Genomic DNA, 26,647 nt, shown 5'->3' with positions numbered 1-26,647 from the left:
ACATGGGAGCTCAGTTTACTGTATTTTACTTAGTGATGAAGATGTGTTATAATCAAAATTTTATGAAAATACTTAAAGTATTACTATAACTTAGTAATAATTTAAAAATTGTAGAAATGTTAGGTACTGCATTTTCATGTTTGAAGCTGTTCATACATTTTCTCTTTAGCTTATTATGATAGCTTTATTCTCTTCAGTGGTTATATAGCACAGCAGGGTGATTTGGATGTTGTGTTCTAATGTTGCAGTGGATTTTGACCCACTTAATTTACATAAATTTCACTTCTCTAGCATAGAAAGTACTGCAAAGGCCCTTCTTGTGTGATTTCTTCAAGATATAAAATTTCTGCGTCCAGATAACATTTATTACAATATCAAGAAAAAGCCTTGTCTATAAACTGACCTTTATTCAGAATGAAATGTGAAAATAAAGTTTTACTTTGTAAGTAAAGCATTTTTGTTTGAAAATGAAAAAGATTTTTGAAACTAAAAGTATACAGACTTCCATATTATAGCTCTCAGAGAAAATGCAAATAGATTGATTATAGAGGATTTTTTAAAAAATGAAGACCTATGAATATAAAATTTCATATATCAACATTTGGAGATAATCAGTTTTTTTATGATAGCATTAGAGCTTTTTTTTTTTTAATCCGTAAAGAATTTATGCCTCCAAGAAATTAGACTACGTTGCCTTTTTTATTTTGTACCTTATTATAAATAAAAACTGATGTGGTACATAGTGTTTTCGAATGAGTAAGTCAAGTGGCCCTAAACATTGATTAAATCAATTCGTCTTAGGAGCAGAGGCATTTTCATTGTGGTAAGGATAATTGCAGAGAACTTTGAAGTGGGGGAAAAGAATGCAACCTCATAGATGGGATTATCCGAGTGTGACAATACTGTCAGTCTTTTAAATTGCCTTTTGAAATCATTTACGTATTTAGAAGCTTGAAAAAGAAAAAAAAAGTCTTTTGCACTGCTTCTGGCTTTAACTCTGCTTGAGCATTTGGTTTTCCTCCTGACTGAGACCTAATTAGTTTTATAATATTTTGATTTTAAAAGAAAAAAGTACTATTAGTGAAATTGGATAATAATTAAGAAGTATATTTCACCTTGGTTCTATTTATGGTTTAGTCCAAAAAGTTACTTAGGTTGAGATGTTTATATAGTCTGTTATGTATTACTAAAAAAGTAAAGGATTTTTCTCAGAAGCCTCCAGATATGCTTAAACTTGGCATTAACAAAATAATAATATGCTTTTAAAATCATGTGGAATATGTGAATGTCAAAAATAAACTTGAAGTCTATTCAAAAATTTAATAAATCTGAATTTAATACATCAGGAAAATAATTTCAAGGATCCATACTGTTAAATGAAAATTTTGTGTTTGCTGTTGTTGCAGAAGTCAGTGTGATTGAAGATGAAAAGCAGGGGACTTGGTAATAGTGGTGTTGGGTGTTAGTGTTAGATTTCAGCATGTGGGAAGTAAAACCATAGAGAATGATTGGAATGAATTTGTGTTATCATTCTTGTGGAGGAAAAGTTAGCTTCTTGGGAGAACTCTATGATGTGTAAAATAGTCTTCAGTGGACATCAAAGTAGAGCTTCTTGGCATTTGTTGTATGGCTCCACTGGAGAGCTCCAGGGAGATTCTTATGAAGTTGTAGACTGATACAAAAATTAAAGTTCTGTGCTTATAGTCCAATGCCACCCAATTTCTTGTCACCTATAGGCAACTGAGTAAGTTATAAAGGGGTACTAATGGTTTACATTTTAAACTGAGCAAGTAAGTAAAGTTTACTGAATATTCACATGTTCTACAAACAAGTCTGACCATGCAGGCACTCCATTGGAATTTGAGGGGAGGACACTTTGTTATTATCAGTGTCATCTTGAGTTAGTTAGGGTTGTTCAGTTGTTGCTATTCTTGCTTTAAAATTATGAGTAACTGTTGGTTTGGTTTTATAATAGTTTAGCTTCTTGCCGATTTGTTCATCCTCAGAGGAAGCCATGATACATATTTTAGGCCTATAATTTTGCAGTAACTAGACCTGAAGATAGAGACCACAAACAGTAATATCGTGTTCCCAGAACTGATGCAGCAAAATAGAAGAGTGGGACGAGTTAGACAAACTTTATACCCAGATGGATGCCTGTCCTTTATCTTCTTTCTTTCTTTCTTTTTTTTTTTTTTTAACCGTTCGTCTCTGCTACTGTGCTTAGCTATAAAGCTAGAGACACAGATGAATAAAAAACAGCCTCTACTATCCAGGTGCTCACAGGTCAGCATGCTGACCAACATGTGAGTAGATAAGTATTTGTGATATGGACAATAATTGAGATATATTCAGTGTCTAGTGTTGTTATAGACAAAGGAGCAATGTGCTCTGGTAAGGCTGCTCAGAGAGGGGTCTGGATAGGAAATATAACTGAATTTAGTACCAAAGACGTGTTTATATTTCCCAATGTGAAGAGTGCCTCTTTCACCAGAATAAAACCAACACAGGTATATCTACCTACTATTCTGTCTTCCTCAACTTTGAAGCTTTGGAGATGCAGGGTAGGGAGGAAATCACAGCTGAAGAGAGCGGTGCAGATAGATACAGGTAAGCATACATAGAGTACCATAGCCACTGGGGGCCTGCAGTTTCTTTATGGTTAGACAGCTGAGAGAGAAGGAAGAGCAGGAAAATAGATATACCTATGTTAGTTACATTGTGATGAAAGAGGCACTCTTCACATCAGGAAAATATAAAGGGATATAACTTTTTTGTCAAGTCCTATAGCAATCTATATATATCAAGTTGTAAGAGTTAAGATGGAGGGAAGACACAGGAATTATAATAAGATGTCCTTAGGTTTTGTTTTTAATGATGCTGGTTGTAGTGACATTTACAATAGCAGGGGTGGAGAGCAGACAGCAGGATCTACCCGGAGCTGGAGATATAGCAGCAACTAAAGCAAGTCTTTGCTTTCAGGAAGCTTACATTTGGGTACGTTTGGGGGTGAAATGGGGAGGCTGTTGCATAGAACAGGAGTCCCCAACCACTGGGCTGCAGACTGCTTTGTGGCCTGTTAGGAACAGGAGACTGCACAGCAGGAAGTGAACGGCAGATGAGTGAGCATTCATTAATACCTGAGCTCTACCTGCTGTCAGATCAGTGGCAGCGTTAGATTCTCATGGGACCGTGAGCCCTCCTGTGAACTGTGCATGCAAGGGATCTAGGTTGCATGCTCTTTATGAGACTCTAATGCCTGATAATCTGAGGTGGAACAGTTTCATTCTGAAACTACTTTTCTTGCTGTCTCCACTGGTCTGTGGATAAATTGTCTTCCATGAAACCAGTCCCTGGTACCAAAAAGGTTGGGCACTGCTGTCATTGAAGACATAGAAACTGTAAAAAATGTCTATCATGACACGTGGAGATAAATGCCTTGGAGAGTAGTGCTAAAAATGTAAAGGACTTTTCTCAGAGGTTTCCTGGCATGCTTAAAAAACTGATATTAATAAAATAATATGCTTTAATAAAATAATAAGTCTGAGGGGATAAGTGACAAAAAATGGTGCTATTTCAGATTGAGTAATTAGATAAGGTAAGTTGATATTTTGATGGATACCTGAATACGTATGGGAGCTAGTCATACAAAAACACGGCAGAAAAGCATTCTAGGCAGAGGCAATAGGATGTGCAAAGGTCTTGAGGCTGGTGTTTGATATGTTTTTGGGCCAATAAGGGAGTGCATTTTTTCTAAAGCAGGGTGATTCAGGAGTAGAGTAAAAGATGAGGTCAGATTGTGTAGAACCTTTTAAATCATGGTAAGGACTTAGGACTTGATTCTGCAAGAGGTAGAAGCCACTGTATAAATATGATACCACTCAGGTTTTAAAATGATAATGCCAGCCTGTGAATTGAGAACAGTCTAGAGAGTCAGGAGTTTGGAATTTTGGAGACCAGTTAGGAGGCTGTTTAAATAATCCAGGTAGAAGACAGTGGATGAGGGTTGACATTGGGTGGGATGATAAGTGGTTGGTGTGGACTGTATTTTTAAATAGTCTGGAGGAATTGCTGACGAATGGGACGTGGAATGTGAAGAAGAAAAGAGTCAAGGGTGACTACAAAATTTTTGTCCTAAACAGAAGCATTATGGCGTTGCCTTTTTTATTGAAATTTGGAAGGCCAGGGAAGGGCAGGCTTGGTGAAGGGAGTTGAGTTCAGTTTTAGACACGTTAAGCTTAAGTTTCTGTATGACATTGAAGTGGAGATAATGACTTGGCAGTTGGACATATGAATTATAGTTCAAAGTAGAATTTGGAATTGAAGTTAGAAATGTGGGGATATTCACATATGTGAGAACTAAGAGAGTGGTAACTGGAAGCCAAGAGAAAGCCTTACATAGAGATAGTGGGTGACCTGTGTTATAAGCATTGCTGTTAGATTCAGTAAAGTGAGTATCAACCAGTGTGGTTGACCATGTGGAGATCCTTGGTGGATGACAAGCACTTTCCATTGAGTGCTAGGGGCTGAAAGCGCCTGATTAAACTGGGTTCACAGAATGGGAGGAGAGAGTAGACTCATCAAGCCTTTCAAGGAGCTTTGCTGTAAGGGGGAGCAGAAAAATTAGCTAAAGAATATATGGTCAAGAAAAAGTTTGTTTTAATATGTGAATTATTGTGACATGTTTATATAGTGATAGGAAAGTTCCAATAGAAAGGGGGAAAAATGAAAATTTCTTTAGAAGAGAGTAGGGACAATTTCAGGAGGAAACCATTGAATAGGTGAGAAGGGATGGAAATTAGTGTTTTTAATAAAAGTATGTATAGTTCATCTAGCAGCATGATTTCCAACCCCATTTTGACATAGAAATCATGTCAGGTGCTTGAAAATTAGCAATGCCTGCACCCCACACCCGACAGTGAAGTTACAAACTCTAAGAGTGCCCTTGGCATTGGCATTTTCTAAAATCTCTTCATGTGCATCTCGTGTAACCTAGAGTAGGGTGGGAGGATAAGGGTATTAATATATGAGTGCTGGTATAGACAGTTTGATTTGGTAAAAGCATGGGGAAGTTCTCTTAATCTTTCACTTGATGAACTCAAAGGAGGAAGAGGAAACGGCTGAAGATTTTAGAAAAGGATGTGACATAGTTTCCTTAGAGAATGTGAAAATGATTTAACCAGAGATATGTAGATTGGCCAGGCCACATTAGAGATTCTGAAGTTTGTGGACATAACATTTAAATATAACATACCATATTTTCTTCCAGTTGAGAATAAGTGCAGAATAGGTAGAGTTGATTTTTCAGGGTTGAGGTTCTTGATACAGTCTCCAGTCAGAATTTAAATATGAGCACAACTCTTTATTTTTCTGCAGAACAGAGGTCTTTCCTAGTGTACTATATTTGAACACTGTGTGCATGGTTGGAATCTAAGTAGTAAGATTATTCACGGAGATGTAATAACATAGCTATAAATCTCACCTACCTTAAACAAGGGGAATTGGGTGCCGTTTGTTCATTAAGGAATAAGGTATGCTTTGATTTATTTTCTGGGGTATTAATAACTTGGTTTAGATCTCTATGCATTCAATTCCACCTTTATTTTCAATGTGTTACTTATGTCTGCTGCTTTTCCTCTAGAAACCTACACACCTACTGGAATTTTACCGAGAACTTGGATTGCCGCCAAAACAGAAAGTTAAAATCTTTCGTATAACAGAAAATGCTGCACTTAAACCAGGTAATCTGAGGTCAGGGAGAGGAGGGAGGTAAAAATACCCAAATATAAGATTGGTTTAATGTCAGCCCTTTCAATAAAGCTACATCTAAAATGCAAAGTGTCAAACACTTGTTTTTAAATTTTAAAAAAAAAACCATATCTGATTTAATCACTAGGAGCAAACATTTTTTTTTTTTTTTTTTTTTTTTTTTTTTTTTTTTTTTTTTTTTTTTTTTTTTTTTTTTTTTTGTAGAAAAACCTGTAGAGAACTCTTTGCTGTCTGTGAAAGAGGGAGGAACACTTTGGTTTTTAATATAGAGAGAATTTAACATTTTAAAAAGCCACCTCAAAGAAATAGACCAGCTTTTAAAATTCAAAGATTATTGTTCACAGGCTGGCATTCCTGAAAAACAGCCAGGCTCTTGCTTAGATAGAAGAACTCAGGAAAATATAACAACAGAAGGGACCAACCATAACACCCTATTGTAAAGATTCTTACTTAAAAATTCCAAGGTATTTTGCCTAATCCAAGGAATGCCAAAGAGTAAAGATTTGTCCTATGATTACATTAGCTCACGTGGTTAGCAAAATACAACATTTTGATGTCTGAACTTCAGAAAAGCTCCCTGATCTCTGAACTTGAGTTCTGACAAGAAGATAGTAGTAGAATGCTGTTTTAAGATATGGTATTTAATATCTGAACTGAACTGCTTGAAGTAAAGTATAGTTGCAGTAAGCTCTTATTGGTGTGACAGAGGATCAGCCTTGATATAAGGTAGAATTAAAAGTATTCTTTGAGGTTAAGGTTTTGCAATTTTGAGGCAAAGTAAAGGGAATTAAACAAATATAAAAATTAGTAGAGGTACTTAATTCATTGTATATTAGAATAGTTTATAGTGGGAATACTTTAAATATAAAGAGACAATTCTAAAACATTTGGTTGTATAGACAGTTGTGAAGCACTTTTTAATATTCTTGTTGATATTAGCACATCTAACTTTCTTAAACTCTTTGTTTATGTTTATCATAAAGATAAAATTAAGCCCACATTAACTTTTGCTGTAGCTCGATTCATATAAAATTCTTTTTGTGAGTCAGAAATCAGCAATTCAGCCTCATAAAAGGTCACTTTTAATTTCTTTTTTAAAAATTAATACTATTTTTGATTGACAAATCATAATTATATATTCATATGGGGTAATAGTGTGTGATGTTTTGGTAATATGTAGATAATGTGGATTGATTAAGTCTCTATATTCATTCAAGGTTTTTCTCTGCCTATATAAATCCAGGTTGGGTCCTAAATTAAAGGAGGTTCCCCCCTGAAATCCTACAGCCCTTTATTGCTTATACTAAATAAACTGTAACTGTAATCAAATTTCAGTTACATTCTCTACTACAGTGATTTCTGTCGTTTTAAAAAGTGTATCTTATTTAAAGATGTTAATGTTTATTCTTCAAAATAACATATTTCTCGCTGCCAGGGGCCATGTCTTACATTCTTGAATTTGTAGCTGCACGTATTTGTAAGTGTCCTATAAATGTTTGCTAATTAATTGCCAAATAGCTCTCATAAATGTTAGTTTCAAGTTTATGTAAACAATATTATGAAGGACTTTGATTTATCACAAAATTTAAATAATATCTCCCAAGTACATTTAAGGTAAGACTTTATTTGCATACAACTAGTTTTGTAAATGTTTCTATATACAATTAAAAGAGTATAAAGGCAATTTTTTGCTATTCTAAATATCTAGGTGTGAACTGGAGGACTGTATTTTACTGGTACAATGACTAAGTAGTTCACCCAAAATCTGATATGTAGAGGCTTTATATAGATGCCTTACATACCATGATCATTACCCAGCATATGAGGGACTTGGGTACAAGTAATTGTTTCCCTCTTTTTCTCCAATGGGTGCAAGATATTTCATCAAGCCCCAACATGTTTTAGTTGTTTTTGTTTTCCCTATGTGAAAACAAGACATAGGTCTTAATTCAGTATACTGTTATTCAGCAAAACAACCAAGAATCATCAGATTTCTGTGTTTAACAGCAAGAACATTGTGCTGTCATGGGAATCACTCATTTCGAGATAGCATCACTTTAGGTCTCTGTGAAGGCACCAGTCTGTCAGTCAGGTATGGTCTGGTGCCTTCAACCTAGCACTGTGTGCCTTGTACTGGGCCATATTGCTCTGACCCATGCATCGTCAATCAAAAGACATGTTTGTTGAATAATTTCATTTTTTGGATGTTTCTAATTGCAGAAGAGAATCTCTTAACCGTTTTTGAAATCAGATAGCTAGAAGCCTTCCTGAATATAGTTTATGTTGAATAAAGTTGTTTCTGTGCTGTGAAATTTCATATTGATTGTTCATTTTCTTTTCATAAGGCACTCCTCTCTATGCTGCTCATTTTCGTCCTGGACAGTATGTGGACGTCACAGCCAAAACGTAGGTCCTCATAGCAAGTTATCTTTTCCTTTTGTTTTCCTCTATTAAGAGAGAACAGAGGGAGTGAAAGAAGTACAGTCTTTCAAGTCAGTGAATAATGGATAAATATACTTCTCATTCTTAATTCAGCTCTTTAATGCCACCTACCATACTGGATTTTAAATTGAGCCAAATCCCTTGTATTTAAAGAGTTCACATCAGGTTATAGCTTTTAAATTGAGATATATCCTTCTTGAAATGGGGCCAAAAGAAAGGTCACATTATTCAGATTCTTCAGAAGTTGGACCTAATTCTGTTTTGAATACCAAAGACAACATACAGTTTGGTGAAAAATACGTTAGCAATACTGATTAAGTTCTTTTGAGATTATTGTGTAGTCTAGTTATTGGTTGTTCTTTCTAATTCTAGGTAACAGTTAAATTATAAACATAGTATTTGTGACAGTGGCTGTTGTGTTTAAGGTTTCCCCAAAGTAACGCTAAAGGTTTTTGTAATTCTAAAAAGCCTATCAGAAGTTGGAATAAGAAATAATGTCATACCCTACTTCTCTTCAGTAGCATGACGTGATTTCTCAGTACTGTGTAAATGAGACTTCTCCCATAAAAACTTTTAACACTTAAGGGTTTAATCTGGTAGAAGCAACATTGAGTTGTCACTTTATCAGAATTGCTGACTTGGGGGATTTTAAGACTGGGTAGCGCTATTTTGGTACTGTAGCTTTTTCATACCTCACCATTTGTGTCAAATGGCCTAGGTCAGTTCAGTACTGGCTATGGAATATCTAGAAAACATTTACATCTTGAAGAATTCATTTTTCAAATATTTGTTTAGGTAACCTCACTGTAGAATGAAATAGCCAAGCTCTTGTTATATAGAAACTGTTCAGTATAGATTATTGGAATCCATTGGACCTAGGCTAAACAAAACTCTAAATATCAGCTGTTGTTCATTTATCTTGTTTCTTCTACATAAATGATAATTTCATTTCCCTTGATGCTTCAGTTTTCTGCTTTTTGTTGCATGATAATGCTGCAGGGATTATTCTGACTGGGATCCTCTGAAAAATAAGACATTGTTTACAGGTGCTCTGGGATAGGTTTATAATCACAGAGATTGAGCCAGAGCAGCTTTTATCAAAAGAAACTGGGTGAGTGCTAGGATCACTTTCCTTCACACAGTTGAGATGCATTCTTCCTAGTTTCAAACATAGGCCATTGCAAACACTGCTAGCTGCTTTAATAACCTTCATTTCGCTGTTTTGAAATGAAATGTGGGATAGACTGGTAGTAAGGTGGGTCTTCTTTTTAGAAAGATTGTAAACCTATCCCCCTTTTTTTTTCCTGCTTCCTGATTATTGTGGACTCCTTCCTAGTTACAAGAACCCCTGAAATCACTGGTTCCTTGGTAACTCTGTTTTGCTTTCCTTTGGCAAGAACTCAAAATATTGGAGCTTAAAAGCTTTGATTTGGTTAGTTGGGGAAGTATGTGTGTTGGAAATCAGGTTATTTTGTTACTTTTTGAATTATTACATATAAAATACCACATAGTAATTTTGTTAATTTAAACACAGTTAATGTGTGAATTCCATTATGTATTTTATACAAAAAATGGGATATTCTAAGAATCCATGCAAAGTCAGAAACCTTTATTAACATTTTCCTTGTGGCCGGACTTGTGACTAACTTGGATTAGAGCCTAGCTTTTCAAATGCTTATCTAGCTTCAGTAAATACTTTCATCTCATAATGCTTCTGTTTGGTTTCCTTGGCTTCTTAAAAGCGATTTTTAAAACTTCAGCTACCTTCTTGTAAGTGTAAAGTAAAAGAAGAAAACTTGTTTTTTGGTTTTTTGTAAGATCATTTTCATAGAAAACAAGATTGTATAAAGCCCGGCACCAGCTTTAGGTTTAAGTAGCTGATAAGAGTTGGGGGAATAACTAGCCCTGGGATTTAAATTAGTGACCATCAGCTCTGGAGAAGTGAGGACCTCCATTTGAGAAGATCACCACTATTATTATATGGGCTACTACACAGTATTCTGTTTAACTTTTACTGTATTAACAGTGGGACAGAGTTTACCTTACATGTGTATGCATACCTTCATGTGGTATTTACAACTTACATGAGAATGAATTGGACTTTATTTGACCTTTTACTAAATGTTACCAATAACTAACTATAGCTCTTGTAGCTGACATGTTATTATTGCTGTAAGGTACTTTTAAATGCTTGTAGATTTATAGGATTCGTTGCCCTTCTCATCTGGAGCTGTTTTGAATTTCCTCCAAGTGCCGCATTGTATTTCCAGCTGCATATAGTCCTAGTTGCTGCTGCCTCTTCTCTCTGCCACTGACTTCCCTGTGTTGTCATATGTGCGTACATGTACACATACATGTGCATGCATTTGTTTAACTTTTTTTTTCCTTTGTAAACTCTTCTATCTTCTTTCCTTAATGCATTTTGGAACTCTGGGGCTCTATCTTCTGGATATTAATCCTGTTAGAAGTGTGAACACTAGGGGAAAAATATGTGCAATGACATGGTTAAGGGGGTGATGAAAGGACATGGTTTTACAGGCTGGAGCAGTGGTTCTCATGCTTGAGTGGGCTTTATATTCTCCTGAAGGGTTAGTTGAGCACAGATTGGTGGGCCCCACCCATGGAGCTTCTGATTCTGTAGGTGTGGGGTTAATGCCTGAGAATTTGCATTTCTACCAAGTTTCCACATGATGTAGATGCTGCTGGTCCAGAAACACACATTGAGAACCACTGGACTGGAAAATAGAAGGTCATCAGTTAAACCACTTTTTCTCCTCACTCCTCTACCTAGCACAGAATTCAGAATGCCTTTCTTTCCTTAACTCTGGTCAAATTATAACATACAAACATCTGTTTGAAAGCAAACAAATTTAATGTAATTAAAACAACATTGCCAATAAAAATAGGCCTATTTATTACATTTTAGTTGGTATAAAACTGAAAACTAGTCTGTTTAGTAATTGACTTTGTTATCTTTTCATTAGAAAAGAAAAAGATCTCGGTCTCTTAATTTCGTATTTTTCTCATGTTGTAATAATTTTATATTTTTAGTACTAGATTTCAATGTTTTTTTACCTTATACCTTTAGCTTTAATTGCTGAGTTAAATGTGCTTTAGAAATAACTAAGAAAATTTTTAAAAGGAACAAACATTGTCTACATTTCAAGAAAATAGTGTTAGTAGAACCTGTCTACCTCAGGAGTGAAATTGTCTGCAGACAATTTTTAAAAAAGTGATCTGTAATCAACAGTAACAGCTTCTCAAAGACATACAATTTTTTTTTTAATTATTATTATACTTTAAGTTCTGGGGTACATGTGCAGAACATGTAGGTTTGTTACATAGGTATAAACATGCCATGGTGGTTTGCTGCATTTATTACCCTGTCATCTGCATTAGGTATTTCTAATGCTGTCCCTCCCTGCCCCCCTCCCCTGTTGTCCCTCTCCAGCACCCCACCCCCTGACAGGCCCCAGTATGGATGTTCCTCTCCCTGTGTCCATGTGTTCTCATTGTTTAACACCCACTTACCAGTGAGAACATACTAAACAATTTTAAATGTTCCTTTTAAAATAAAATTGCAATAGGAAACTTGCTTACAGGAAAGATACATTGTGTTTACATATACTGATGTTTGCTATAATTCTCTAGATGAATAGGTAAATTTTCCAGTGCCATGTTAGTGTGTGAGATGAATATATAATTTACCAGAATTAATTTTAATTTTTACTCTTAATACCAGCAAGAGTTTTTCATCAAAAGGATGGTAGAATACAAATTTCATTTAGATTGTATGGGAAATATTTTTACATCTGATGAATAAAACTGCCTAGCAGAACAATTTTACATAGTTTTATTGTGGTATCAATAGATAATTAAGCCCAGTCTTAAAAATATGACAATTTATGTAATTCATTCCAAATAAAATCTTTAAACTAGCATGTATAATGATGTCTTTTGTCCTTACCCCTATCCTGGTACATTTTTAAAGTTTATGTTCTTGTTCTGTAGTAGCAATTATATTCCATTGTAACTTTTAATAGATGATGGTTTAGAGTCTAACGTTTTCCCATTCTTTCAGTCTCAGTTTTGAAGAGGAAACAACTATAGATAATGTATAAATAGTAAGCTGAGGTATGACTATTGATTCTATCCTCAGCATAGGATGTTTAGCCCATTCTTTTTCTGTTGAATTCTAGTGGTGCTTATTATAACTTGTAAAAAAAAAAAAAAAAAAAAAAAAAAAAAAAAAAAAAAAAAAAAAAAAAAAAAAAAAAAAAAGGAAGCAATGAGAAAAGAATAAAACAAAGAACAAAAAGAAAACTAAAGATGCATTCTGCTGTTTAGGGAGCAGTGTTAGGTATCTCTCTGAAAGGACTTGAAGAGTAGTGATGGTAATGATGCGTTCATAATGACATGGAGAGACCCTTTCCTTCGAGATGTCTTGCTAAACTTTGAATTCATGACAGTGTATACCTGAAGTAATATTTCTTCTGGCTATCTGGAATTTATTTATTTACTTAAAATTTGAAGTCAGAAGATTTCAAGTACTTAAAATATTTTTTTCTTTCTGAAAGAAGGATACTTTAAAAATCTTGTCTACAAGTCTGGACTGATTAAAACAACTCGTTTTCAGGAATAATCTTACTACTTTAAAGTTGTTGGTGCCCTTTAAATTCTTGCTACCCTTTGGCCTCAAAACAGAAAGATAAATACTTGATAATGTTATCATTAGTAATAAAAATTAAGGGGAGTGGAATGGAGGAGATTAGGTATTGGAGCACCTTTACTAAGATTCAGTTAGTGTGGATTCCTTCATTAAAATACCAAAATGTGTAAAGCAGTATTGTTTCCTATCAAAGTCTTAAAGGTGTTCAAATGTCACGTGGGCTCTTAAAAGAGTAAAGACTCTGTGGGCTGTATGCCTAGCCCTATACGCTGTTCAGGGAAGAATGTCTACACACAGTCAGAAACTCTGCCCACGGGCTCATTGTTCTAACTGGTAGATGTTTATTGTAAACTCTGGAAGGAGAAGGTATGTGCTGCCTTCAGGATACAGTTGCTGTGCTGTCCTATACATTTTCAATTTTATTTCATTTTTAAAAAGTAACTTTATATACTAGATATTGAAGCAATATGTTTTTAATGTATTAGTGAAACAGTTTTCAAGATGAGTGATTAAATATAGACAGAAATAATCTTGTAAAAATTAATCCCTCTTAAATCAGTTTATCAAAATGGAGGCCTGATTGGGAGAGTGGTGTGTTGGTAGTTATATTTAGTTGTTTTTTTTGTGCTTTAAAAATTTTATTAGTGGTCATCTATAATTGCCTCCCTATTTACAAAACAGCATCTTTTTACTCAATCTCAGCCAAATTAAGGCCTAATAAGAGACAGTCTAGGGTGGTGGCTAAAAGCATGGCCTTTCAGTAGCTCTGTGACCTAGAATTGTAAATGTACTTCATAGCCATGTTATAAAGATGGAATACAGTGCATAGAAAGCTCTTAGCTCAATGCCTGGCACATAATAAATGCTCAGGAGTGCCGGGTGCGGTGGCTCACGCCTGTAATCCTAGCACTTTGGGAGGCTGAGGGGGTGGATCACCTGAGGTCAGGAGTTCAAGACCAGCCTGGCCATCGTGGTGAAACCCGATCTTTGTAAAATAAAAATAAAAAAAGTGTTAATGCTCGGGAGTATTGGCTGCTATCACTATTATTGATGTTGCTGCTTTGTAATTTGTTTAAATTTTAAAAAGAAAGATCCATGTTTTCCTGAATAGAAAAAGTGTCTTTCGAAATGAATAGAAGACATGACATTATTAGGAATTTAATTCTGGTGTTTTCTAATACATTAAGTTTTGCCGCCTTAATGTATTAGAAATCATATTTTATGTAACAAAGTAGTAGCTTTACAAACACTCCAGGTAATTTTAAGATCACATACTTTCTACTATATTTGGAATTTACAGAGTAAGAGAATGCCCTCAGAAAGTGGCTTCATGCCTCTCCGATTTGCTAGAATATTTTAATATTTTTCCTCTAATCTGTTTCTCAAGAGGCACTATGACCTGAGTTGAAAGCGTGACCAGATGCTTCCATTTACCAGTGGTTTGATTTTGGGCAAGTGGCTTAATTTGTAGGGATTTAGATTTCATTATTTTTAACCTGTAGGGTCTGAGGCTAAATGGTTTCTAAGGTTTCTTTCATTCTAAAAATCTGTTTCCAAAAAATAATTCCTCAGTTTTCCAGGTGGCACAACTCACCCTTATCTGCTAATGAAGAAATAATACACAACAGTAGATTCATAGCTCATGGCAATATGGCTTTCTAGTCTATTGAGGAGCGTTGTATGGCTGAAGACCTTCAGAAAATTTATGTCCTTTCATGATCTGCAGAATTGGTCATTTGTGTTTTCTTTTTTGAGAAGAACAGAGTGTGCCCAGGATAGCAAATTTGGCGTTCTGGGTTTATTTAGTGCATTTGGGAAATTGAAGAAATCACTGCACATTTGGCTCTTTGTGCTATTGAATGAGCTAGATTTGATGTCAGAAAAGCCATAAGCAATGCAGTCCTTGCACTCTTGTTGATAAACATGTCCCCAGATATTGATGAGAGGTTTATGATTTTTAGACAGAAATCATATACCTGCATTTCAGGTCATGCTGTCACAAATTCATCCTAAAGAGTTATAGATCTACTGATACTCCATGCCACCTTCTAAACTATATGTGAATGGAACACAAAGCAACTGGAAAATTCCACCATGACTGACTTGAGGGCTTAGCAGCTATTCATCACTGATCAAGTAGGTTTAGACAGCAACACTGAATTGGGTAAAAATTGACTCCCAGACTTCACAGGGATCTTCAGTAGAGATACTGTGTGGAAATGCAAGTAAGTAGGTAACATCTGGGTGAGTTTGCTGAAATGAGGAGAAACCTATAGCAAAAGAGTAAAATGTTTGTGCCATATTAGTTTATCATGAGTTAAAAGCCAATCCTAAGGGAGACTGTCAACTAGCTAATAAGCCTTTTATATACATGTAATATATTTTGGCAAAAAATGTTCTTTTTTGCTTATTGGAAATTTTTGTTTGTTTAAGAGCATTTGGATATTTTGAATCTAAAGCGTAGTAAAGTGATTATTATATCCTACCAGATACTCTTTTGATGTTGATATAGATACTTTGCTTTTATATTCAGTAATATTTTATCACAGTTAAAAGATTTCATCATAACTCTAGTGTGTTTTAGTGATTCAGCTCAGCTCAGTCTTGATTTTAGCTAGAAACCCAGGTGAATCTCCATTTTCCTGTTTTCAGATGTAATGTTTAACCATAACAGAAGCTGATTTTTAAACCAGTAACTTCTTCACCTTCCCATCCCCACTTCTTTTTATTAAATTTTAAAAATGTAACCTGGTTTTGTTGTATACTTAAGTCAGGAGTCCTTTCTCCATTCTGTACACAGTTACTAGTTTTTTGAGTGATGTATATACAAGTCGATTAAACTTCTTACAGCATAAAGAGAGAAAGTTAAAACTTAATTTGGAGGGCATACTCGTAGACCTTGCCGGACTGTGCTCATGGCCAGGCAGGGGGGACAGTGTATGCAAGAATAATTTGGAGTTCCTGCCAGCTCTAACCAGCTTCATCAGTGGCTGGATAAATTGCAGGACTCTTAACATTTCCCTGAAAAAAAAAAAAAAAAAGAAAACTTAATTTGGGAATGGTTCTAATGGAAAAACCTCTACTTAGAGTATGGATTTTGATTTTTTTTTTTTTTTTAAATAAAAAATATTTTGGGCTGGGCATAGTGGCTTATACCTATAATCCAAGCACTTCGGGAGGCCACAGTGGACAGATCGCTTGAGGCCAGGAGTTTGAAACCAGCCTGACCAACGTAGCGAAACTTTGTCTCTATTAAAAAGACAAAAAAATTAGTCAAGCTTGGTAGCAGGTGCTGCTTGGGAGGATAAGGCGTGAGAATTGCTTGAACCTGGGAAGAGTGGTTGCAGTGAGCCAAGATCACACTACTGCACTCCAGCCTGGTCAATAGAGTGAGAATTTGTTTCAAAAAAAATTTTTTTTTACAGGTGATGCAACTTGATAATAAATACTTGTTTTTTTTTTTTTTTATGGCAATAATGGAAAGATAGACAATGTCATAGGAAGGGCGTTTGAGGCAGAAGGAACAAAATGAACAAAGGCATGGAAGGATGGCTTATATAGGGACTCATGGAATAATGTGCTATGACTAGGAGCTTTCAGTGTTTGGAAGTTAGGTTGGATCCAGTTATTTTTTAAAAAGCATGTATTAAAGCTAAAAATATTACTGGGGAACCACCTAAGTTTGTGGTTTAGTTTGTTTGCTTGTTTTTGTTTTTTAAAGCAGAACAAATTTATGTGATTTAGATTATCATCTTAGGAATTTTGCTCTAGTGGCTGTGAAGGATAACTTGAAGGAGGAGTAATAGTTGGTTTCTTTCTGAAACACTGTAATCGAATGGCTGAGGCACTTCCAGTTGGATCATAGTAGATGGGATTAGTAGAATTCTTGCCAGAGTGCAAGGTTGTGGAACTGCAGATTATTGCTAATAGCTTCAGGGATCAAAAAAACTTTTTTTCAACCTACAGGATAGCAAATATCTTAGGTTTGCAGACATTATGTTCTCTCTTGCCCATGAGAGAACTAACTTATTCTGCCATTGCAGCTCTAAAGTAGAGATGGGCAATATGTAAATGAATGTGCATGACTGTTCCAATAAAACTTATTTATGAAAACATACGGCCATCGCAGGCCAGTTTGCCAACCCCGCTTTTAAACCTTAATGAGAAGAGAATCAGAGGCAGCAAGAGGAAAGAGATTTCTGAAGGAATATTACAGAAGCACGAAAATAGGGAGGAAATGACAGTGGAAAGGGGCGGGACATTAAGGGGTGGAGGAAAACCCTATGGAGAGATTCTATTTTAAAAGAGCCTGTAGGAATCTAAACACTGATGTTAAGAAATTAAATTTTTGGGGTTGTGTTAATGGTATTGTGGTTTTGTTCTTTTAAGGTATTCTTAGTGTTTGGAGATCTGCACTGAAATATTTGTGAATGAAATGATAGGGTATCTGGAATTTGCTTCATAATAATCTATTGGAGTTGTCAGAGGAGAGGAACAGCTGAAAAAAATTGGCCTCAAGTCAGTAATTGTCCAACACTGAGTGATGGATACTTTGGGATTTAATGAGTTATTAATCTCTCTGCTCCTGAATATTCCTTAAAACTTCCATAATAAAAGTTGTTTTAGTAAAAGACTTGGATTTGGGGGTTAACCTCAGAGTGAGTTCCAAAGAGTGATTGGAGAGGAAGATGGATTGCAGAGGGTGGATGGTAGATGAGAGAAGGAGTTTGTGTCCTAGTGAAGAGGAGGGGGGATATGAAGGGAAAAGAAGGTAGGAGAATTCAGTGGCTTCTCAAGGGGTAGAGAGAGACTCAGGGGATGGGAGTTTTAGAGGAAGTTCAAAGAGGACACAGAATGGATGGGTTTAAAAGCAGGTATGTGGTCGCTCTTCACCTTACGGACATTTCGTTTTATTCCTATAGACAAATAAATCCAGAATCATGCAATGAAAGGCAGTTTCCCACAAAGTAAAGAAATATGTGGTGGATTTATATTAAAACCTGTTTGTCTGCTTGTAGATGTTTGGGCATTTGTCACAATATAGCAAGGGAATGAAATTCTCATAGTAAGAATTTCTAGAGATTTATAGAATTCAGTGGGAAACATTAAATTGTGCATTCCCTTCTGCAGGATTGTTAGTCATACCTTTAAGCTTCTCCTCTCATTTTCTTCAAACCACCTTTTCAAACTAAAAGGCATGCACATTATACAACAATGGGAAACTGTAGGACAGAAGAAAGAAGACTTAATCCCCTGTCTTCCCAGGACACAGCTATAGCCAGTAACAAATTTTTGACTTTTCTAGACTGAGCACTAGGGCTAAATAATACACAATTTCTACCCTTGGTGCACTGAAAGTGCGCTAAGGGGAAATGGACTAAGAAGCAAAGACATTAATGTTTCCTGGATTAAATTGTATTTCTGAATTTCTGTATTTAGTATAGGTGCTATAAATAAAATACATCTTTTATGTCTTCTTAATTTTCAAATATATCTCACTAAAATTGGGATCTCTATGTTCTTTCCCCTTTGAGCTTTTCTTTATTTGATTTTCTTCTACCATCATTAAAAACTATAGCAGAAAAGGGGTGAGGGATTGTGACCTCTGGAAACCTTATTTTCGAAATGTATCTGGCTATGCTAAGTATAGATTAGTTCATTTCTTGCTTTTGTTTTATTTTTGTTCTCAAGTTGAGTAACAACTGAGAGTAGTATAAATACCTGTACCCCCCATGGATCAACAGGTACACTCTGTTCTCTCTAAGTCTGAATTCAGCCAATAACTTTTCATGTTATTTATGTTTTATTCTTTTGTTTAAAGGTTACTGAAGAGGTTCCTGTTGTACAAGTATAACTACATGATGTGTTCTAGAGCTGGATTGAAAAGCAGTCTGTAATTAGCCAACAGATAATTAGCACTTTCAGGATACCACTTTTATCTTATAATTATTGACTCTTAAAATGAGCTAAATTATTTTCTGTAGTTCACCTGGCATGTGTTCTGTTGGTGCATTCACTCACACTCTTTTTAAGTAAGAGATCATCAGTTTAATAACACAGAAGTACCAGTAAACTTTCTACCAAGAATTGCCAGAGTAACATGTTCATTTAGATTAGCGTTGGCAGTCTCTCTCTCTCCTTTCTTCTTTGAAGTATTGTTTGCCAACTGATACGGTAAATTCAAATTACTCTTTAGGTATTTCTTTTTCATTTTTAAATTGCCAAGCACTGTACTTTCCAATTATGTTCTAAAATTCAGTGTTAAATGGAAACATTTGTTAACTTTCTGGAACATAATTTCAGTAAAATATTTGATTGTTCTCTTCTTAGGTGTTAATCAGTTTACATAACTAAATAGTGGGTTTTTAGTATGTGATATGTTTTAGCCCTTTGATCAGGTATAAACATTATTCTGAGTTTTCACATCAAAAAAATTATATGCATACTGTTCACATGCTTAATGTGAAGAATGTGGTATAAGCTACATTTAAATTATTCTTATAAAAGTAACTTTTGACCTATAATTTGATAGTATTCAGCTGTTAGGTTGTACATGTATCATTTTGTTTATATTTTTGTTTTCAAATTTGCGGTGGTAACTGTTGGCCAGGCTGGCCTCCCCTGACCTCAAGCAGCCCTCCCACATCAACTTCCCAAAGTGTTGGGATTACAGGTGTGTGCCACCATACTCAGCCTTATCCTTATTTTTATAGTGGATTTTTGATGTATTTAAAACAAACTCTATTATTCATATAGGCTTTCTTCAGTCCATTGCTCTCTGATAATTCTTTGTTAAATACATAGCAAGTCCTTGTGGAAGTTGGTTTTTATAGTCTTTTTGTCCTCTTTGTAAATGGCCTGATGCAGTACACTATATAATAATAGCGAACATTGGCGGAGTTAGGGAACACTCTTAAAAATATGTTGATCTATTATCTAGTGAAAGGTGAAAAAAAATCTTCAAGAGTATATAAAAATAATGTCACATGCCTGGCATGGTGGCTCATACCTGTTATCCCAACACTTTGGGAGGCCTAGGTGGGAGGATCACCCAAGGCTAGAAGTTCGAGACCAGCCTAAGCAACAAAACAAGATCCCTGTCTCTACCAAAATAATTAAAAATTAGCTGAGTGTGGTGGCATGCAACTGTAGTGTGTAGTCGTAACTACTCACGAGGCTGAGACGGGAGGATTGCTTGAGGCCAGGAGTTTAAGACTGCAGTGAGTTATCACTGTACCACTGTACTCCAGCCTGGTTGACAAAGTAAAATCCTGTCTAAAAAAAAAAATTTAGTACAGTCTTAAAATTTTTTCCAGTCCTTTCATTGTATCATTTGTACCAACATAGTCAAAGGCAAATTTTATTTTTAATTGACACATTGCAGTTTTATTTATGGGGTACAAGTTGATGTCTTAAAATTTTTATATTGTTCAGAGGCCTCGGAAGTAATGCCACACATCTACAACCATCTGATTGTGGGTTTTGACAAACCTGACAAAAACAAGCAATTGGGAAAAGATTCCTGTTTAATAAATGGTGTTGGGAAAACTGGTTAGCCATCTGCAGAAAGCTGAACTGGACCCTTTCCTCACACCTTACACTAAAATTAACTCAAGATGGATTAAAGATTTAAACATAAGACCTAACACCATAAAAACCCTAGAAGAAAACCTAGGCAATACCATTCAGGACATAGGCATGGGCAAGGACTTCATGACTACAATACCAAAAGCCAAAATAGACAAATGGGATCTAATGAAACCTGAGTTCTGCACAGCAAAATAAACTATCAGTAGAGTGAACCAGCAACCAACAGAATGGGAAAAAATATTTGCAATCTACCCATCTGACAAAGGGCTGATACCCAGAATCTACAAAGAACTAAAACAAATGTACAAGAAAAAAAACAAACAAACCCATTCAAAAGTGGGCGAAGGATATGAACAATTTACAAAAGAAGACATTTATGAGGCCAACCAACATGAAAAAATACTCAACATCACTGGTCATTAGAGAAATGCAAATCAAAACCACATTGAGATACCATCTCACGCCAGTTAGAATGGAGATCATTAAAAAATCAGGAGACAACAGATGCTGGAGAGGATGTGGAGAAATAGGAACACTTTACACTGCTGGTGGGAGTATAAATTAGTTCAACCATTGTGGAAGATAGTGTGGCAATTCCTCAAGGACCTAGAAATAGAAATTCCTTTTGACCCAGCAATCCTGTTACTGGATATATACCCAAAGGATTATAAATCATTCTATTATAAAGACACATGCACACGTGTTCATCGTGGCACTGTTTACAATAGCAAAGACCTGGAACCAACCCAAATGCCCATCGACGAAAGACTGGACAAGGCAAATGTGGCACATATACACCATGGAATATTATGCAGCCATAAAAAAGGATGAGTTCACATGCTTGGTAGGGATATGGATGAATCTGGAAACCATCATTCTCAGCAAACTGACACAAGAACAGAAAACCAAATACCACGTTCTCACTCATAGGCAGGTGTTGAACAATGAGAACACATGGGCACATGGAGGGGAATATCACACACTGGGGTCTGTTGGGGATGGGAGGCTATGAGAGGGACAGAAGAGACTAGGGAGGTTGGGGAGGGATAACACTGGGTGAAATGGCTGATGTAAGTGACGGGGGTAATGGAGGCAGCAAACCACCATGGCATGTGTGTACCTATGCAACAATCCTGCAAGATCTGCACATGTACCCCAGAACTTAATGTACAATTTAAAAAAAGTTCATAGAAAAGAGAGAAAAATATGTCAATTTAAATTTCATTATTAAAGCAGTCAAAATTAAAATAAAAGTTACATTCAAATTAAAAGAAATGTTTATATTGTATAATGATCATATCAGGGTAGTTACTATACCTGTTACTTTGTGCATTTATCATTTTTTTTTGTGGTGAGAACATTCAAAAACCTTCCTAGCTATTTTGTAGTATATAATAATTTACTGTTAACCGTAGATAGCCTACTGTATAATAGAACACCAGAACTCATTCCTTCTACCTAGTTGTAGTTTGGTACCCATTAACCAACCTCTCCCCATCCTCCTCATTCCCATCCTCATCCTCTCCCCAGTCTCTGGGTAACCACTGTTATAGTCTCTACTTCTATGACAGAAAACCAAACACCACATGTTCTTACTCCTGGGCGGGTGTTGAACAATGAGAACACATGGGCACATGGAGGGGAACATCACACACTGGGGTCTGTTGGGGATGGGAGGCTATGGGAGGGACAGAAGAGGATGGGGAGGTTGGGGAGGGATAACATTGGGAGAAATGGCTGATATAGGTGATGGGGGAATGGAGGCAGCAAACCAACATGGCATGTGTGTACCTATGCAACAATCCTGCAAGATCTGCACATGTACCCCAGAACTTAACATACAATTAAAAAAAAGGTCATAGAAAAGAAAAATATGTCAATTTAAATTTTATTATTAAAGCAGTCATTTATTAGATAGCAGCATTTTTTAGATTCCACATGTGAGTGAGATCATACATGATTTGTCTTTATGTGTCTGGCATATTTGACTTAACATAATGCCCTACAGTTTCATTCATGTTGCAAATGACAGGATTTTGCTTTTTATGGCAATCATATTCCATTGTGTATATGTGCCATGTTTTCTTTATCCATTTGTCTGTTATTGCATACTTAGGTTGATTCTGTATCTTGGCTATTGAGAATAGTGCTCAGTAAATATAAAGTATTTCTTCAACATGCTGATTTCATGTCCTTTGGATATCTACCCTTTGGTGGGATTGCTGGATCATATGGTAGTCGTATTTTTAATGTTTTGAGGGATGCTTCCTTGCTGTTTTCTATACTAATTTATATCCCAGCCAACGGTGTAAGTGTTCTCTTTTGTCCACATTCTCACCAACATGTTTTCTTTTGTCATTTTGATAGAAGCCATTGTAACTGGAATGAGATGGTATCTTATTGTGGTTTTGATTTGCATTTCCCTGATAATTAGTGGCTATGAACATTTTTTGTATACTTCTTGGCCATTTCTTTGTCTCCTTTTGAGGAATGTGTTAAGATGTTTTGCTTATTTTTAATTGGATTAAAGCATTTTTTTCCCATTTATTCCTCTATTGTACTAGTATCTATTGCTCCCTGAAACTTAATAACTTAAAATAACAAAAATTTATTACCTCAGTTTCTGTGCTCAGAAATCCCAATACAATTTACCTAGATGCCTCTGACATGGGGTCTCTCCCAAGACTACAGTCAAGGCATCAGCCAGGGTTACAGTCATGTCAGGGTTCTAAGGAGAATCTGCCACCATACCCACTAATAAGCCATTGACAGACCTCAGGTCCTTGGTTAATGGCTGGAGGCATCCAGCTTACACTAACTATGGTTAGTTTACACTAACTATGGAAGTTGGCTTCCTTCAGAGCCTACCAAGCAAGAGAGTACCAAGATGGAAGTTACAGTCTCTTTGTAACCAAATCTCAGAAGTGACATCTCATCACTTTTGCCATATTTTATTCATTAGAAGCAAGGCACTAGGTTCACCCAGACTCACTGAGGGAGGGAATTAAGCAAGAGCATGAGTACCAGGAGGTGGTGATCTTTGGTTTCCATCTTAATGGCTGCCTGCCATATCTGTTATAAGTACTTTGAAACTTCTCAAGCTTTTTCATTTTTACTGTGTCATCTTCACAGGATTAGGATGATAAAACTCGCTGTTCAGATAAAATTCCCTGTGCTTAGTTTGCTGGTGTCTCACAATCTTGAATTAATCATTTTATATAGAATTAGACTCCAGGAAGGGATGCAGACCAGGACAGAGATAAAGGAATGTTTATTTGCAATTTTACTTGTATAGCCTTTTCTAGTTATTTAGATAAGAAGCTTTGTTAAAACTCTAACAAGAAAGCATACACTTGGTACTAGAAGGTGTACAAGTGGGAATATTCTGTGCTCTTTTCGTTATGTAAATTCTAATGTTTGTTTTGTTCAGCATTGGTAAAGGTTTTCAAGGTGTCATGAAAAGATGGGGATTTAAAGGCCAGCCAGCTACACATGGTCAGACAAAAACCCACAGGAGACCTGGAGCTGTTTCAACTGGTGTGAGTATAACTAGTGAAACTCTCTCTTTAGTGCTAAATATTCAACTTCTGCACATGTAGCCCTCAGTCCTTCCTTGATATAAAGTGACATAATTTTAGTCTGACCCCGGAGCGGGGGTCCAAGAACTTGTCACCCTTTTATGGATCCTTGCCTCACTCATTTCCCAGAGCCACACTAGAATTAGTTATATTCCACATTGTTAGTTGAGCATCTATAGTTTGGCTGTGTATAGCCTGAGTCTAAATTTAAAATGTACTTTGTGCAAATGTTGAATTCCTAGTAGGTTTGTCTTTTGATATATTATCAGTTAGCAATTCTGAAATAATTTTCTGTGAATCGTAGGATTGAGCAGATAAGTAAATATATTGATAATGAGAGCTAGGCTTCTCACCATTGGGAAAGGGCATTGAAGTATGAAAATGAGAAAATTAAAATGAACTCTGTAGTGTTGAATTCAAATTTTAAGTATGTATTTACTGTTTGGTGAGGTAGAGGAGTGCATCCATGCACACAAGGAAAAAATGTAGCACACGGAAATGGAGCAGTGTGTGTGTGCTTATGTCTCAGCTCTGTCTACTGGAACATTGTAGTCATGTATAACAATATATTTGTGGAATGAATAAGAGTACTATTTAGTCTATAATACTCAGAATTGTCTTTTAAACCTGTTGGTTACATGTTAAACATATCTAATGCCATGATGAAGTACTTCCACTAGGAGTTTCACCAGTTAATGTAAGAGCAGCTGATGGAAAAGGGTTTACATTCTGAAAATTCATGTGTTGTAAGAAGATGTCCTATTTTAGCTGTAATTCAGATTTGCTTCTTTAGATGTAGAACTATTATCCATTATCAGAGCCAAAATCAGGAACTGTGTGAAGCTGTTAGATTTATGTAAATCAGAGAAAACCAGGACTAGACAAACTCACTATTTTAATAACTGTCCTTTAATAATTTTGGTCAAGGAACATAACATCTAAAGCAAGGAGGAGTAGGACCATTCCAGCACCAGTGGTATGAACGAAGTCCATTAAGTTAGTTAATACAGAAGATTAGTTCAAAACAGGCCTGCAGTCTATTTTTTTCTTTGAATGATGGTGTCCTGTGTCTGTACGCCCTTGTCCTTTTATTAATTCTTAGCCAGTATTAGGTCACTTGTTACTGAGTTTTTCTCCTGAATCTGTTTTGTAGTCTATATTTATCTTAAGAGTCTAGTCTGATTTAGAAAGGAAATCCTATAGGAGTAAACATGACTAAATCCATATTTAGTTCCTTACTGGGACCTAGCCAAATAGGGGAAAAATAAAACATTTTAATAATTTTTATCCTTAGTTTGCATTGTGGTTTGATCAGTACTGTTTAAAATTGATAGTACTTAAAAGTATTAACTTTAGTTTTCTCATTTAGGATGTTGCCAGAGTCTGGCCTGGAACTAAATTGCCTGGACAAACGGGAAACATAGATAGGACAGTACATGGTCTAAAAGTAAGTTTTACAAGTGGTTCTTTTTAGAAACAGTTAAATTGTCTAAATTCAAAGGCAGCAGAATATGTGTTTAATGTGTGTCTGTGTACCATTGTTCTAATAGGCTTTAAAGTTATTGAGGAAAAGAGGATACATGAGTTGTGTGTGTGTGTGTGTACACTCTAGCTGTAGTCCTAGTAGTAGTAATGGTAGTGTATATTCCAAGCCATGAAAAGCACAGTCATTAAAGAGACAAAATTAGTAGTCTACTCTTGGACCTAGATTTTTACAAGATACTGTTGCATGAAAAAGTAAGATTCAGAGCATTATGTATAATACTCCTATTTGAGTAAAAGATGGAACAAAAGCTCTCTACATATGTATGTTGCTGTGCCATTATATAATCACAGAAGAGTCGAAGGGCATATACCAGGTTATCTTGGATTATTTATCATATATGTGTGTGTAGAAGTGGATGTACGTAAGGAAAAAGAGAGGAAGACAATCAAAATAGAAGGAAAAAATAGCACTACAAAAGGATTGTGATATACATCCGTTCTTATAAAAAATATGTTTATATATTTAAAAGAGAAGTTGAATTCAATCTCTACCCATGAGAAATGTATGTAAGTAAAAATGAGTTATACTGTAAAGGATGCTGTGTAATTATATTTCTGTTAAACAGCTAATGTTTATATTTGTTTGCATATATGTTTTAAAGTATAGAAAGTACAGAGAAGAAAGTAAGCTACCAATAAGAACAGAGACAATCACTGGAAACATTTTGGTGCATATTTTCCCATTCTCTATTCTAGATACGTTTTATATATAAATTTTGACCAGGAGAAGTTTTCTAATTTTATATAATTAAACAAGTTTTTTTTTTTTTTACCTGTTCTACACATTTTTACTCATCAGAGACCATCTGTTTGCTGTATTTTCTTCGTGTGTGATTTCAATTTCTGTAATATTTAATATTATTCATTATTAAATAGGAGCCATGGGTCACACTCGATTCCTTCTCTAAATATTTTATTTTCTCAATACCATTTTCTGACCAGTCATTCTTTTCCTATTTATATAAGTTTTTTCTCCACATGAAGATCTTTTGAGGACCATCTACTCAGCCTGCTTACTTTAGAAATTAGTCAGTGAGGTTGTGGCTTCTCTAGC

General features: G+C 35.5%; 1 protein-coding gene, 1 long non-coding RNA gene and 1 other non-coding gene across 5 annotated transcripts in view; all 3 read left to right on the top strand.

Annotated features, from left to right (window-relative positions):
* MRPL3 (mitochondrial ribosomal protein L3) overlaps positions 1 to 26,647 on the top strand; it is a 40,344-nt gene that overhangs the window by 7,150 nt on the left and 6,547 nt on the right. For all 3 annotated transcript variants that reach the window (XM_017510179.2, XM_017510178.2, XM_037731939.1), the window contains 4 exons: positions 5,642 to 5,741; positions 8,115 to 8,175; positions 23,901 to 24,009; positions 25,418 to 25,495. In XM_017510179.2, coding sequence (XP_017365668.1) covers positions 5,642 to 5,741; positions 8,115 to 8,175; positions 23,901 to 24,009; positions 25,418 to 25,495 — 348 coding nt within the window. The remainder of the gene's footprint in view (positions 1 to 5,641; positions 5,742 to 8,114; positions 8,176 to 23,900; positions 24,010 to 25,417; positions 25,496 to 26,647) is intronic.
* Positions 11,740 to 17,919, top strand: LOC108290377. The gene is made up of 2 exons (XR_001819550.2): positions 11,740 to 13,752; positions 13,907 to 17,919. It is a non-coding gene; the product is annotated as an uncharacterized LOC108290377 (long non-coding RNA).
* Positions 15,763 to 15,899, top strand: LOC119468445. The gene has a single exon (XR_005197124.1). It is a non-coding gene; the product is annotated as a small nucleolar RNA SNORA58 (small nucleolar RNA).

This window comes from Cebus imitator, unplaced genomic scaffold (genome assembly GCF_001604975.1).
Source record: "Cebus imitator isolate Cc_AM_T3 unplaced genomic scaffold, Cebus_imitator-1.0 Scaffold432, whole genome shotgun sequence".
Lineage (NCBI taxonomy): Eukaryota > Metazoa > Chordata > Mammalia > Primates > Cebidae > Cebus > Cebus imitator.
The sequence above is the reverse complement of the archived record's forward strand: the minus strand, read 5'-3'. Positions and strand labels throughout refer to the sequence as shown.